Source organism: Lepisma saccharinum, chromosome 9 (assembly GCF_977018435.1).
Source record: "Lepisma saccharinum chromosome 9, izLepSacc3.1, whole genome shotgun sequence".
NCBI lineage: Eukaryota > Metazoa > Arthropoda > Insecta > Zygentoma > Lepismatidae > Lepisma > Lepisma saccharinum.
Window position 1 is genome coordinate 19266295 of NC_139237.1, and position 14389 is coordinate 19280683.

Consider the following 14389-nt stretch of genomic DNA (forward strand, 5'->3'; position numbering starts at 1 on the left):
AAACACACTACTTAGTGTGAACGTTCTTATGCTTTTGGCACTTAAAACGTTTACCACTTTTAGTCCTCAATTAGTACACGGATACATGCAACGTTATACTGAGCAACCTTTGCGTATATTCATGGGATGGAATGGTACTTGGAGATACTAGTGAACATATTGATTATAATAAACACATTACAGTCCTGCCACCAACTTGCAGTGTGTATTTTCTTGTATTATTTTTTGAAAAAAGAGATGAAGCAAAATGTATCTGGTCTTCTTAAAAACACGTCATATTTAAATTTCAAAAGTACCAACTTGAATATTTTCACCTGAGGATATGTTCTTGTAACACCACCTCCACTAACAAAAACACGATGATTCACAAATGTAGGTAAATGTTAAGGCTACAATGTTCACATTTGCAAGAAGACATTTTTCTTTCAACTCAAAATATATGTGTGACAAAATGTAGTGGTTTTATAACTCGAACAAATATAATGTCAACTTCTGTTGTGCATATCTATGCAACAAGAGAAACACTCTAGCATGTATTGTTTTAATCGGCTATGAGCATTCCCATATAAGGGCATGTGACCTTGACGAAAGTTTGAAAGTAAAAATACACTGTCCCACACATCAAAACTGGGATGTAAGAAACGTTCAATAACAATTTCGTTAATTTCCAAAATTAGAGAGTGTTCTGTACTAGTTTCAAGTACAAGAAAAATCATATTTTCACAGTAATGGCTCGCCTGCCATCGCTTTCAAACCAAGTTGTTTAGAACGAGCGTTTCTAGATCTTCCTCGCAACACACAGTGCACTCGCTAGCACGCTTTAAGTACTAATCGCGAATAAGATAGATCTACCAAACGTGTACGTTATTATGAGCTCACGCAATATTTGAAGATAAAACCCAGCTCACCTCCATGGCGTGGTGGGGAGTTGAAGGACTGTGACTTTACATACCTATGAATCTCATATTTCCAGTCTTCCAGCCAACGTGCAATATCTCAGGCGTACATCAAATTCTTCTCCATGGCTTCACAGTTGAAGGACGATCGAGGACTAAAAGTTGTAAACTTTGTAAGTGCCAAAAGCGAAAGTGTTGGGAAATCGCATCCTTCCGCACATCAGCCCGTAAAAACGTCCACACTAGTGACCTCTTTACACGCCCTTTGAACTACTTAGAGGGCTACCAGCCACAATTCAGGTTTACCACTTTATTATGCGTGCCACATTGCACAGTTTAACGTGGAAAACGGTGTTTGAATTATCTTGGCACTTTCAGCGTTTACCAATTTTAGTCTTCAATCCACCACGAACATCCATATGTCAGACGAAAGCTAATGCAAAAGAATTCCTACCTCCGGACGGTAATCAAATACCACCTTGTGTTCCATCTTTCTCGCGGGAACCCAAGTATTTTCACTATTTTTTGTGCAACACTTTTGTCAACTGCCTCACTGGCATTCCACTGAATGGTTTTGATATAAACATTTACATTGGTAAGTGTGTTAAGGATCCCTCTGTATACTTTGAACATTAGTATTTTTTAACAATCACCTTTCGTAAAGGCATAAATGTGAAATATGCTGAATATTATTTTACATCATTTTTATGTACAGTTTACGGAATCCATTCAACTCAAATGTTACCCGAATTGTCCTTGTACGTAAGAAGACACAAAATGCACTGTATATATTTTAAGAAACATAAGACTATTTATATTTAGGTCCGAAACATCTAACAATGATGTTTAATTAACAGTCAAATTAATTTTATCATCTAAATAACAGACGTATAAGACGTAACTTCTGAGTTTTCGGTTTTTCATGTAGAAGAGCCATTGCTATCTAGCGACCCTCTCATGTATTAACCAAAGCAGGGATGACTGTGTTCAGCATTTACACTCCACATATCGTGAAATATCTCAGCATATATTGCTTGGACCTTCCTTAAATTTTTATCTTACCCTTTCTTCATATGTGTAAATTTACTATATTAGATGAACCTTATGACGATACTGTCATATCATTTTCCACGAGATGACACCAAATAAGTGTTCTAAGATTTATTATGTGGTTTAAGTGATACCTAATTTAGATAATTATTGATAAATATTTATGTTATTTAGTTTTAACGAGTGTTTAGACAGCTATCTTTATTTCACAATTTTGCTCTTAATAAGGAATATTTCTTTTTTGCACGCAGACGGTGTAAAGTACTGCAGTTTCGAAGACGCCTCTTGTGCAGATGCTGCAGAAGGTAGGAATTTAATGCAATACAGACAAAGATATTCAACTGTATTCAAAAATGAAGAGTTGAACTAAATTTGACATTATATTTGTAAAATGTGGTGGTGGTATTTTCCCTTCATCTGCTACATGTTTATTTGGGTTTAATATGGAATTATGCTGTTTTATTCTATGGTATTTTATATTGGTTTTCAGGACAGATGAAACCCATGCCACAATAGCCCTTCAGGCTAGTTGGAACCAGTGGCACAATAGCCCATCAGGGCAGATTAAACCAGTGGCACAACAGCCCTTCACTTTTGAATATTATCGATACCAAGATTGTTCACAAATTATCATCTAGAACAAACGTTGCTATTCTTTGGAAGAGCAAGTTCATTTAAACTATTCTTTCAACTTCCTTAACTGTATCATACGAAAGCAAAAATGTGTCCCGCGTTCGATACCCGGATGAGTCACATAGTGGTTCGGAATGCACTTTAATCTGAAGTTCCAGTCTTGCTTAGCCTTTCATGGCATAGAGTGGGCTTAACACACCAACTAGCCTAATAAATAAAGGTTTCATGTCGGGAATAATTCCGAAAAAGCTGAATTTTGGTCAGATATTAGAACACTACTAGTAGTGCAAAATCCCATAAGTTCTTCACCACCAGCGTCCCCAAACATCAATTTTGTAGACTCTCAAATATTGGCTTATACGTCCGTAACTAATAGTTGTAGAAACATCATCTTTTCTTAGTCTAAATCCATATTAGATTGGCTTAAAAAACTATTGTGTTCAATATTTAAATAATGTTGGTGGTCTTGCAATATTTTAAAAAAATAATCATTAAGAGTATTTTTTTATCTTACTTTCTAAAGTTTTCCTCTTGTAAGATTTGAACAAATGAAATGACAAGAATTGTTTGCAATAATAGTTGTAGCGTAATTTATAAGCTTTAAAACAATATAAATTTTAATGTATTTTAATGAAAGATACACTTAAGATTTGTCTCCCAATGGAGGACAGTACCAAGCAAGGGTGTCATTATCACAATCAGTTAAGTCTTGAATCATTGACTGCTTGATAAAAGCAAAATACTTTGGTAGAATTAATTGTTAAACCAGTTAAGACACGTTCAGTGAACCAGCCAATCGCCATTTTTGTGCTGACGGCCGCCATCTTGAAAAGTGTCCACTATATTGGATATTTTTGATTTGATATATCTTGGGATAGGTGGCACCTGTCAACTACCGTTTTTTTTTCTTCAGAAATGCTCCAAGTAGTGTGAGCTTTCAAAATATATCAACAAATTAATTTCTGAAGAACATAGAGAGTAGTTTTGTAGAAAACTCACTATTTGCATATAATATTCTATATTGTTTGAATTGGGTGTTGAGCGATCTAAATAAATCGTTTCCGGGAGACCATGGACTAAAAAAACTTTCTCAACTAGAGCTGTTGCTATGTTTTGTGCATCATGATTAGCCAAAAGAGCTGTAATGACGTATCTAGTACAACTATCAACTACTGATAGAAACTATTTGTATTTGTGCGCCTTAGTAGAGACTACAGGTCCACAGACGTCAAGAAGAATTGGTTGAAAAGGAAGAGGGGCAGGAGGACTTGTCTGGAGGGTATGGGGTTTAGAACCTTGTGGTTTCTTTGAGATCAGCCAAGGGATTCAATGTCGTACCTAATCATACACAAATTTCTTCATGTTAGCGAAAAAGTAGCGCATAAGCATTAAATTATATGATTTTTGTGCGCCTTGGAGACTTCCATTCATTTTATGTGCATGAATATGATCGAAAACTTGATTTCTTAATGCGTGGGGGACACAAAGCCTATCCTGACAACCTGTTTTGATTTTGTTTGTCCTGTATAAGACGCCATTTTTGAGTACATAAGAATAGGAAAGTTTTTCTAGCTTAGGATTACTAGCTTGATCTTTGTTTTCTAAAATGTCAATAATGTCTCTTAAATAGGAGTCTTTCCTTTGTTCTGTGCTAATATCTAAATCTTCTGATACTTGATGAAAGAACAGAGCATCATCATCATCATCATCGTCATTCTTCTTGTCAGGATTAGTCTTTTCAAGCGGTAAGCTTGCACGGAAAGTGCATCCGCAAGTTCATTTTTACTGGCGCTGACATGCATGATTGTGCTCTCAGTAGGTTTGTGTATGTGAATGACAGGTGATCGTGGGTTTACTGTAGCATTGGTAAGGACTACTGCATGCTGAGTCATAAGGGAAGCAGATGGGGTAAAAAGTACAGGCTTATGAGTGTTAGGTGTGGTAGTGGTATGTTTCAAATTGATATAAGATTTTGATCGTGGATGTAACTGAATTGTATTTGAAAGGGTAGCTTTCTCCTTATACACATTTGCATTTTCAATTTGGTTGAATACGTCATGCGACACCTGGTGAGTTTTGTACCTTAACCTCAAAATACTGTAATTTGGAGTACGTCCTAAATGATGAAGAGTTATTGTATTTTCTTTTAACGACATCTCGCACCTCTGTGTTCGCAAAAAGTCATTTCCTAAAATTGGAGGGACATTTGTTGAATCTATAATTCTAAAAGGGTGTGAATATTTATACTTTCCAATTCTGATAGGAAGTACTACAATTTCAGACACATTCAGTTTTGTTCCGGACACACCTTGAATTGTGGACTTTACATTGTAGGTTTTTCTTTCGGAAGGGAGGGGTAAATTGATATCTGGGAACACACATCAATAAGTACATCTATTTCTTTCCCTTGTATGCTACTGTTGATATAATACAAGCAATTTTTCTCAATGATAGGAACTTTGTCTATTCTACCATTATCTTTGATTTCGTTAATGCAAGTCCAAGATGATTCTAGTTTAAACTATTATCTCTTTGTGGTTTGTAATAGCAGTTATCGCTCGAGTGATTATAGCGACCACAGAACGTACAGGCCGATGGATTTGTATCGTCGAGATTACCCACATTTCTTTCTGATCTCTACGTTGAAACCTATTATTACCTCTAAATTGGCCTCGAGAGTTCGACCTATAGTTTCCTCTTTGATTGGCCTTATAATTACCTCGGTAGGAAGGGGAGTTATTTTTCCCCTTGTTTTGAACTCTATTATCCATATTATGTGCGCTCTGATTAGTATTTTTCGCGAGTTCCAAAACATTTGAGCAGAAAGCAAGCAGGGATGACGAATTCTTCACGAGAATGCAACGATATGTTTGCAAGCTGCGACGAAAGTTTACTTACATCGTCACTAGAGGTGGTGTTGTGAGTGGGTTCCGCGCTGGCCACAGCTGGTGGCGCCGCGTAATGGGGATTTTGGGAACTTGTTTGGGAAGCCGCAACAGGCTGTGGAGCGGATAATTGAGAGAAGAAATTGTGTCCTTGATAAACTGTCTGGGAGGGAATGACGGGAGTTGACTGCAGACTTTTGGACTTGATAAGCGGGGTGTGTGTGGGGGATTCTGGTTATACGCTACAAATTGCTGAGGCGGATTCGGCGTATTACTTGGAAGGCGGGAGTAAACCTGTGTATGAGAACAGCTATGGAGTGGCGTCTGGGTCAATGTCTGATGGAAGCTTGCTTGCGCTATAGCCTAATCAATTTCATACTTCTCCTCCATCATGCTGGAATTAATCAATAACTGTTGGCGTTCGAAATTTTGTAGGTGGGCTATTAATTCCTCTGTTTTGGCAAAGTGCTTATTAGTTAAACAACCAATGTATTTAGCTCGCAGTCCTGTGATTATATAGGATAGAGTCTGTTCTTCAGTGGCGTTCGGGAAATACTGCTGGACTAATGCCTTCTTAGCAAAAACATAGGCGTGAATTGGTTCTGTAATTAATTGCTTCCTTCCTAAGTCTATTTGGACTGGTTCAGAATTGAGAAATGAGCCTTTGAAGAAAGCACTTAGCTCATTTTTGATGTGTATATATGTCAGGTCTTCGAAGTTAGGTCTTTTCTGTATATCGTGAAAGTAAGTCAATGCTGTGTCAGTCAAAAATAAAGGCAAGATCTCTTTTCGCTTAGCTTCCGACCGTCCTGCGGCGTTCGCTACATTCTGTATCTTCAGGAAGAAGGGTTCCACTTCTTTGGGATATTTTCCGCTGAAAGGCGTCGGATATAACGCAGTTAGGATTGGAGTGGCCATGTTAGTGTTGGGAATTTCTACAGTAATGTTATCAGGGCTATTAGTATTGTTAGGGGTAGTAGGAACGTTAGTTGAGGTGCTTGCTAAGGGTTGGTTTCGGGTTCTGCTGGTTGTTTCTAATCCTAGTAAGAATTGAGGGTAGTTTCTGTTAGCAGATCTTAACCGTGTTAGTGGAGGAGAGGGAGCTGGTGATACTGGTTGTGATTTTACCGGGTTCGCCGTAAAACTATAGCTAACTCTATGATTTGGTCGAGGGAGGCATCTAGGTGTTCGTGCAATGCTATCTGTGACGTATTCATAGACTAAAGTTCGTCGTACTGACCAAAGAATGAATGAAAGAAGGGGTACAGTTATTTATTTCATTAATATGTCCTCTGTCAAATAAATATAAGCAATTGTTCTCATTCCTGTGTGATTGATGCTTAAATACGTACAGAATGAAAATTATGCAGAAGAACTAGATTTTGTGGGGGGTCTCGGCACAGAAGAAAAATGGGTTTTAGTGCATATGGTAATAAACAAAATTGTCACTGGGTCTGACGAATCTTAAGCGTACTGTGGGAGTATTAAATTGTAACTACTAAAAAAATATTTTAAAAAATGCTCCCAAAGTGGGAGGGGGGAAGGCTAATTTAATTTAAAGCAATTTGTACAGATGGGTACTCAATTGCAAAAAGAGCCTGAAGCACATACACCATGTTGTAATCCCGTCTTACCTGGGATCTGAGGTCAGAGGGATGTTTCAATAATAGATTTTAGGTAGAGCTTAATTATACTTGTCAATTGAACCTGCTCCGACTAAGAGGAATGAGATATGGAAGGTTGAATTTAAAGGCTATTTACGCTTGTTCATACCTGGTAGGCGAGTGATGTTCTTGTCCAGATGCTTCTTGCAGACCGAATTGTGACTGATGTCAAGGTTCGATCCTGTGACCCTTGACTCACTGATCCGAGCAATCCCGCGCGACTGGCTGCATGCTCATGCAGCCGTAACTTCGTGTACGGTTGTCGTAGTTCAGTAAGTTGTAATGTGTCGTAGAGTAATCCAAGAGTAATGAGCGACTAATAATCCAAATGAGAGTCAAATGAGCCAAATGAGAGCGAGCTCGGGGAGCGAGCTTCCTTTTATAATCTTTGGCTTCGAAAGGTTATTACACCTTTCGAACACGCTGGATCTTGTTAAACATAGGCATTTCCCTTTCAGTCATAGCATCACGGAAGTTACAAAGTTTGCGCATTCTTGGGATCGCTCGTTGGTCGGACTATTCCAGGAAATAAACAAGCGTAAATATTATCATGACGAGATTTTCAAGTATTAGTAATCTCCTTATCTCTAAATATGAATAACTGCTAGTTGAAATTTGTAATAATTCTCGAACCAAACAATATTATTTTATATTTTATAAGTTACGAAACGTTGGTTAGATGACTTGAGACGAACTAAATCCTTAAAGTAGTATATTTATAGATATAAATGTATCTTGAATAACATTTTGAAGAGAAATACAGTTTATTTACAACCCAATTTAATTTTTAAGATAGGATTGAAAGAATAGTATTTAACGGTATTGAACCAGATGAATTTAAACACATATTCATTGAAATTGATGATACGAAAATAGTTCAAATTATTTAGAATATATTTTGTTATGAATTGTTCTTGAGATCTTCTCCCTTCATTGATCTGGTCTTAAAATTCCATCCTTCTCATTCGTATAATATAGTGAAGACAAATTTTATGAATCAGCATTTGGAACGTCCAGTGTACTTTTTACGTTTGGCGTATTTTACAGTGAATCTGTGGTTACCACCAGCAAGTGCATAGTATTGTCAGCCATTGAGGTATCGAAGGACCAACGTCCTTCTGTACTTCTCCACAAAAATCAGCAAAGCTGGGTTAACAAAAAGGCCCTCCAAAAGGAATGACAAACCCTGTGACTATATGTGATGGACGTTCTTTCATGATACAGACAATTTGTTATTCAAACATCCCCATGTTAACAAAAGTGGATGAAAGTAGCCAATTTCTACCATGTCGATACGAGTATAAAAGATTGGGATGTTTCCCATTAACTACACATTCCCGGCTGGCCTTAACCTAAAAATACTTCTCTCTTCAAAAACTTTTATTCTTTCGTGTAGTAAATAAGAAACTAAAAGTTAAAATAAATAAAATATAAAAACATATTTAGACCTAAAAGGGATGAGGAGACAGGTGAGTGGAGAAAGTAACATAATTTAGAACTGCATATGTATTCATGTCCACAAATTACTAGAAAATGTTGATATGCAGGCCATGTGGCACGAATGTGAGACGAGAGAAGAATTTACAGTATTCTTGTTGGAAACTTGATGGTAAGTGTCATGTATGAATGCCAAAACGAAGGTGGAGAGTTAACGCTGAGATGGGCTTCAATGAAATTTATATGGATGGAAAAGATGGGATTGATCTTGCCTAGGATAGGGACAGATTGAAGGCTTAAGTTGCTCCAGCCATAAACCTTCGGGTTTACGATAGCTAGAGAGTGACTGAGTTACATAAGCTCAGAATCTTTCAGGCTTCAGATCCGATTAGTTAAGAACTGCAAGTAAAGAAACTGACTGGTTATGATATATTTTGAACTAGATTAGTTGATAGCAATCACACAGTGCAATATAGTTTGTATACCAATTCAAACTTAAACTCATTCACGTGATGTAACAGCATTGCTGCTTTTGTTTCTTAATGACGAAATAATTCTCAAGGATGTGGCATGGGTTTGACGTCACTAAAAACAAAAAAAAAGAAGAAAATAAACTTAAATCATATGAAAACAGGATAGTTCCAACCAATGTTAAAATTATGGAACTGGGTTCAGTGGTTCCGGGCTAACCGCAACTACTTGGAGACGATAAGGGAGTCGTCATGTTGGGATGGTTCACGTTAAAATCGCCGTTTTAAAATTAATGTTGATGTTCTTACTGGAAGAGGCTATATATAAACTTTGGAGCAAACCAAAATCCCTTTTCATTTCGTAAAACTTGGCATGTGAGATAAACAGCACGTGCGCATCAGACTGCAACGTGTGTACTCTACAAACTGCATAAGGATGTATATACCTTGTCAATTGTAACACAGAAACTGTCTCAAGATATCTCAACTTTGAAGACTGGTGCAAGCAAGAAATTAAAAAAAGCCCAAAACTCTCAGTGTGACAACTTAAATAAGACACAACTTCACGTTGATCACCTGCGAAAAATCCTTCATGAAATAAATCTCTAATCATACATCAAATCTCTGTGCAATGTTCAGTATGTTTTTCACGCTCAAGACCATTACAACCAAGCACGGAAAACTATATTCTGTGCCGAGAATCTAATGGAGCAAACGAACGAAGGTACGTCTCTTAACAAGAGGGGCTCGAACAATGAAGACTTGCGAGAAAACGGGATTGCTGTTGGGGCAGGTGGAAGTTACCAGCTGTTTATTAACGCGTGTACTGCTTCGCTTCGTCCACTCGCTTTCTCTCCTCCTCTACCGTTATGCGCTGCATTGATCCAGAGATTAAAGTGATAGTGGTGTTGAATGGGAATGAGTTACATTTCAATAAGATGACATAAATGTCAATTTTTCTGGGACATATAGCTGGTCTAGATATCCTAGCACTGTGGGATAGTGGGAAGTCGTCAGGAAGAAACATCATAGAGATTATGCAGATGAAGATTACCAGAGGTTCTCAGAAATTATAATACTGTCTGATGCACTTTACCAAAACAATGATGCTGGTCAGAATAGAGTTAAATCTAGCAGTGGGGACAAATACAAAAATCTGATTAAACCTATGTGGAACCAACTTAAAACTGGTAGTGGTATTAAACACTACAATACTCTACCCAAAGAGTTTGTGTGGGTGGATGATGTGAGAAAACTCATATATTAATTGTTGGTCATAGCAAGAGAAAAGATGCTGGCAATAATACTTTATTTAATGAAAAAAAATAGGCGTTGGGGATATGATAAGTACTATACTAGTCACTTTTATTGTAAATGTGAGAGTAAAGGCATAGGATACTTAATTAAAATTATTAATACTCTACCTCCCAAATTCTGGAAGGGTCAGGGTTTAGTTAATGACATTTTTAACAAACTTCCTTTCGAAATGCACTTACCTGGTTACCAATACTGCGATCCAGGGACCAAACTAGAACAGCGTCTGGAGAGAGGAGACATAGCTTTGGATACAGCTTGTAGAGACCATGATACTGCCTACAATATTCACACTGATCTTGATGCCCGTCATGAGGCAGATCAAAAATTGGAGCAAGCAGCATTTGGAAGACTGATCAGCAGAGATGCCTCATTAGGTGAAAAAATAGCAGCACTGGGTACAACTATTGATATGAATACGAAAAAAATAGAGCGGGGACTATAATCATATATATATATATATATATATATATCCATCCATATATCTCCATCATTATGAAACCTAAAAATATTTTATACCAAGTACCTTATTCAGATTTGAAATCTCTGGGTTCCCTAGACAGTCTCTTCACCAAAAAACGACAGGAGAGGAAAAATCTTGTTTGAGTAGGGGTTATGGATTGAAATTAACTCTCAGTACACCTCAGTTGAATAGGTTGCAGAATTCCAGAAAACAGAAATACACTGTTGGATTCATATTCAATATTCCAGCAGCTCTGGGTGCTGTGGGTAGTCTAGCAGGAGGTAGCGCAGCTATATCAAAAACAGTTATTGACGCAAAGCAAAACAAAGTTTAACTAGATGAGCAAAAACATCATCATCTGGCAATGGAGAAGAAAGGCAAGTGTGTTAATACTTTGAGGAAATATAAAAAAAATAGAACCATTCTCCAACTATGGTATTGAAAATATGATTAAGTTAATAAAAATTAAATACTTCAAAGATGTTTTCATGTAAGATTCCTTACCCTTCAAGGAACCATATAAAATAGAGTGTGGAGTAGTCAATTTGGATAGTTTCAAAAATCAAGACACCCTCTGGATTTGTTATTATAAACAAGTATACACAGCTTTTGTTTGTGATTCTTTCGGTGGAATACCACAATCAGGCTTAATTAGTTATCTTAATACTTCTAGTCTTTATTATAGTGACGAGCGTATCCAGGGTTTTGAGGTTGTTTATTGTGGCAACCTATGTGTTTCTACGCTGGCCTTCTTATCTCAAATAAATAAACAAATAATCAAAGATTACCAGAAGGCATTATGGCACCTGAAGCATCATGGGAGTATTCCATCTCACTAGTGAGAATTCAATATTAAAACTTATCTTACACAATTATATTATCTCTCCTAAATCTGTAGCTCTACTTGCTTTCTACAGTATATATCGTATTCCCAATATCACATAACACAATAATCGGTTTGCTGTATAAAATTTAAAAAAATATTATTACTCCTGGTCAGTATAATCTATCAACATTAAAAGCTAATCTACCTAGAGGTGTGATACTGTCACAAAATTTTGTTACACACAGGGTGGAATTGGTTTCTGCAACTGAAACAGTTTATCTAGATACACTTGGTAACCTATTGGGTTTTGAGAACAATACAAAACTTGAGCCTGGCATCTAACACATAGGTGGCAATATTCCTAAATTATTGGCCATAGAGACTTTGAACATACCTTGTAATGTGGCAGAAGGAATGATTACCAATTCTGATGGCAACATAGGTAATCACAAACATACTGGAATAATGCAACTTTCAAACCAAATTTTGAGTTCATGGAACCTATTATCTACACACCCTCCTCACCTATCTATTTTCCAGTATCTCACAACTGCATAGACCACATACAGTTGGTGGTAACGAATGAAAAAGGAGAAGTAGTAGATTTTACTGATGCTTCTCCAACAGCAATCATAGAAATTAATAAATAAAATAACCATTAACATGGAGCATATTGAAAGTTATGAATTACAATATTTTCCTCCCAATCGTCGTACATTTGCTAAACTCAATGAACCCAATCACGAAATTGAATTTGACGTGTACGTGGGTGTCAGTTTTGTATATCCTCATAGGGCTGACTTGTGTATTAAATTTGAAATATTAAGAAATGAAAATAGTAAGTCATTTCTTCCTGGTGCAAACAGAAACTATAAGATAATCTTGTACCACACCTGTTCTCTCAAGTAGGAATTAGAAAACGTGGTACTGTGATAGATATAATAGACTATCCTCGCAATACTTCTACTGCCATAGGAAAACTTAAATTTTCCAAAGTAGATGCAACATATTACCAGGGGATTTGAATCAGGAACCAACATTCTGACAAAAAACACACAATACTATTTCCCCTGTGTCTGCTGCTAGGTTTCTTCTCAGACTACAAAGACATCATATGGAAAGATGGTCTAACTGTCACTTTCGCAGGGTAGCTAATAACAATAATGCACTAACGCGTTATAGTACTTTGAATCCTGATGGTACAGCATTACCCAACACCTTACCTGAAACAGCCAATTGTATCAAGACCATTGAGCCAAGAATACCAGTAGTAGAATAAAAAACTAATTATGCCGTCAAATACAAAGCAATTATTTAAAAAAATCCACCAGTTCCTATTGGATTTTAAACTTACCAGTGTGTTCAAAAAACAGCCTCTTGTGTACATTACGAATTTGATGCCACTAATCATTTCAGTAGTATACAATATGATATGCCAGATTTTGTAATTATGTTGTTCCAGACTGGGAGAGAGAACAATGAAGAGAAGGTTTATAGAACATTTGATGATTGCTCTCTATCTCAAGGGGTATTTCCCGAAGATTGGAAAATGGCCGTATTGACGCCCATACCAAAAACCACTTTTCCCTTGATGTTAAAGATCAAAGACCAATACGCGTACTACCAATTATGTCTAAATTTATAGAACCCGTAGTAAAAGAACAATTAGTAGACCATCGGATGTTCATTGACCAATATTCCCCACATCAATCAGGCTTCAGAAAACAGCACAGTACAGTAACTACTTTAGATAGCGTTGTTGATGATATAGCAAAAGGGATGGATAATGGTAAAATTTCGTTCCTTGTACTCCTTGATTACACCAAGGCATTTGACTTCATAAACCACAACCTTTAGGAAGAGAAATTGAAAACATAAAAAAAATAAAGAATTGTTGTTTTTTCGGTCTTATCTAACGAACACTCAACATGTAAAATTAGTACATGAGAATAAATCGTGCATGTCTAAATGGCTTGATATCAAACAAGGAGTACCACCAGTAAGTATTCCAGGACCTATGATATTTTTCTATACATCAAAGATACAATTATGCAATGATGCACTAAAACACTGCAAATACCATAAGTATGCGGATGACACACAAATATATATACAAACACCATTAAGAAACAGTGTAATAGCCCTGGAAGCATTGCAACAGGACCTCAATTCAATATCTAAACGGTCTGAATGTAATGCACTCAAATTGAATTCATCTAAGTTTTACATTTTAACTCTAGGCACAACGAGTAACCTCAAAAAGTTAGAAAAATTAAAACTCGCCCTCCCTACTCTGAAAAATTCCAAAATACAGAAAGTAGACATTGGGGTTCTCATGTCACACACATAATTAAAAACTCGATAGCCAAACTGAAATAACTTTTCCATTTAAACATATGCTTTGCAATGAAACCAAAACTAACTTAGTCAACACAATTGTAATGCCAAAAATTGATTATGCTTCCCCCGTATTTATAAGCATCAAGTGTACCCTAAATTACAAGCTAAAAAATCTTCAAAACAGTTGCGTAAGATTTATACTGAACGTCAAAAGAAGAGAACATATTTCCCCGTACTTACAGGAACTTGATTGGTTAAATGTTAAGAATAGGAAAACATTTTTAGCATTGTCGTTATTGTACAGGATCCTGAGCAATAAGGGACCAAAATATTTATATGATCAAATTGCTTCATACAGAAAGGAAAACAAATTAACCTTCATCGAAAGAAACACATGCAATATTTCTTGAA

General features: G+C 36.6%; 1 protein-coding gene across 1 annotated transcript in view; it reads left to right on the forward strand.

Annotated features, from left to right (window-relative positions):
• LOC145992595 (pickpocket protein 19-like) overlaps window positions 1-14389 on the forward strand; it is a 1169780-nt gene that overhangs the window by 955229 nt on the left and 200162 nt on the right. Inside the window, exon 7 of the mRNA XM_083128951.1 lies at window positions 2198-2251. Coding sequence (XP_082985077.1) covers window positions 2198-2251 — 54 coding nt within the window. The remainder of the gene's footprint in view (window positions 1-2197; window positions 2252-14389) is intronic.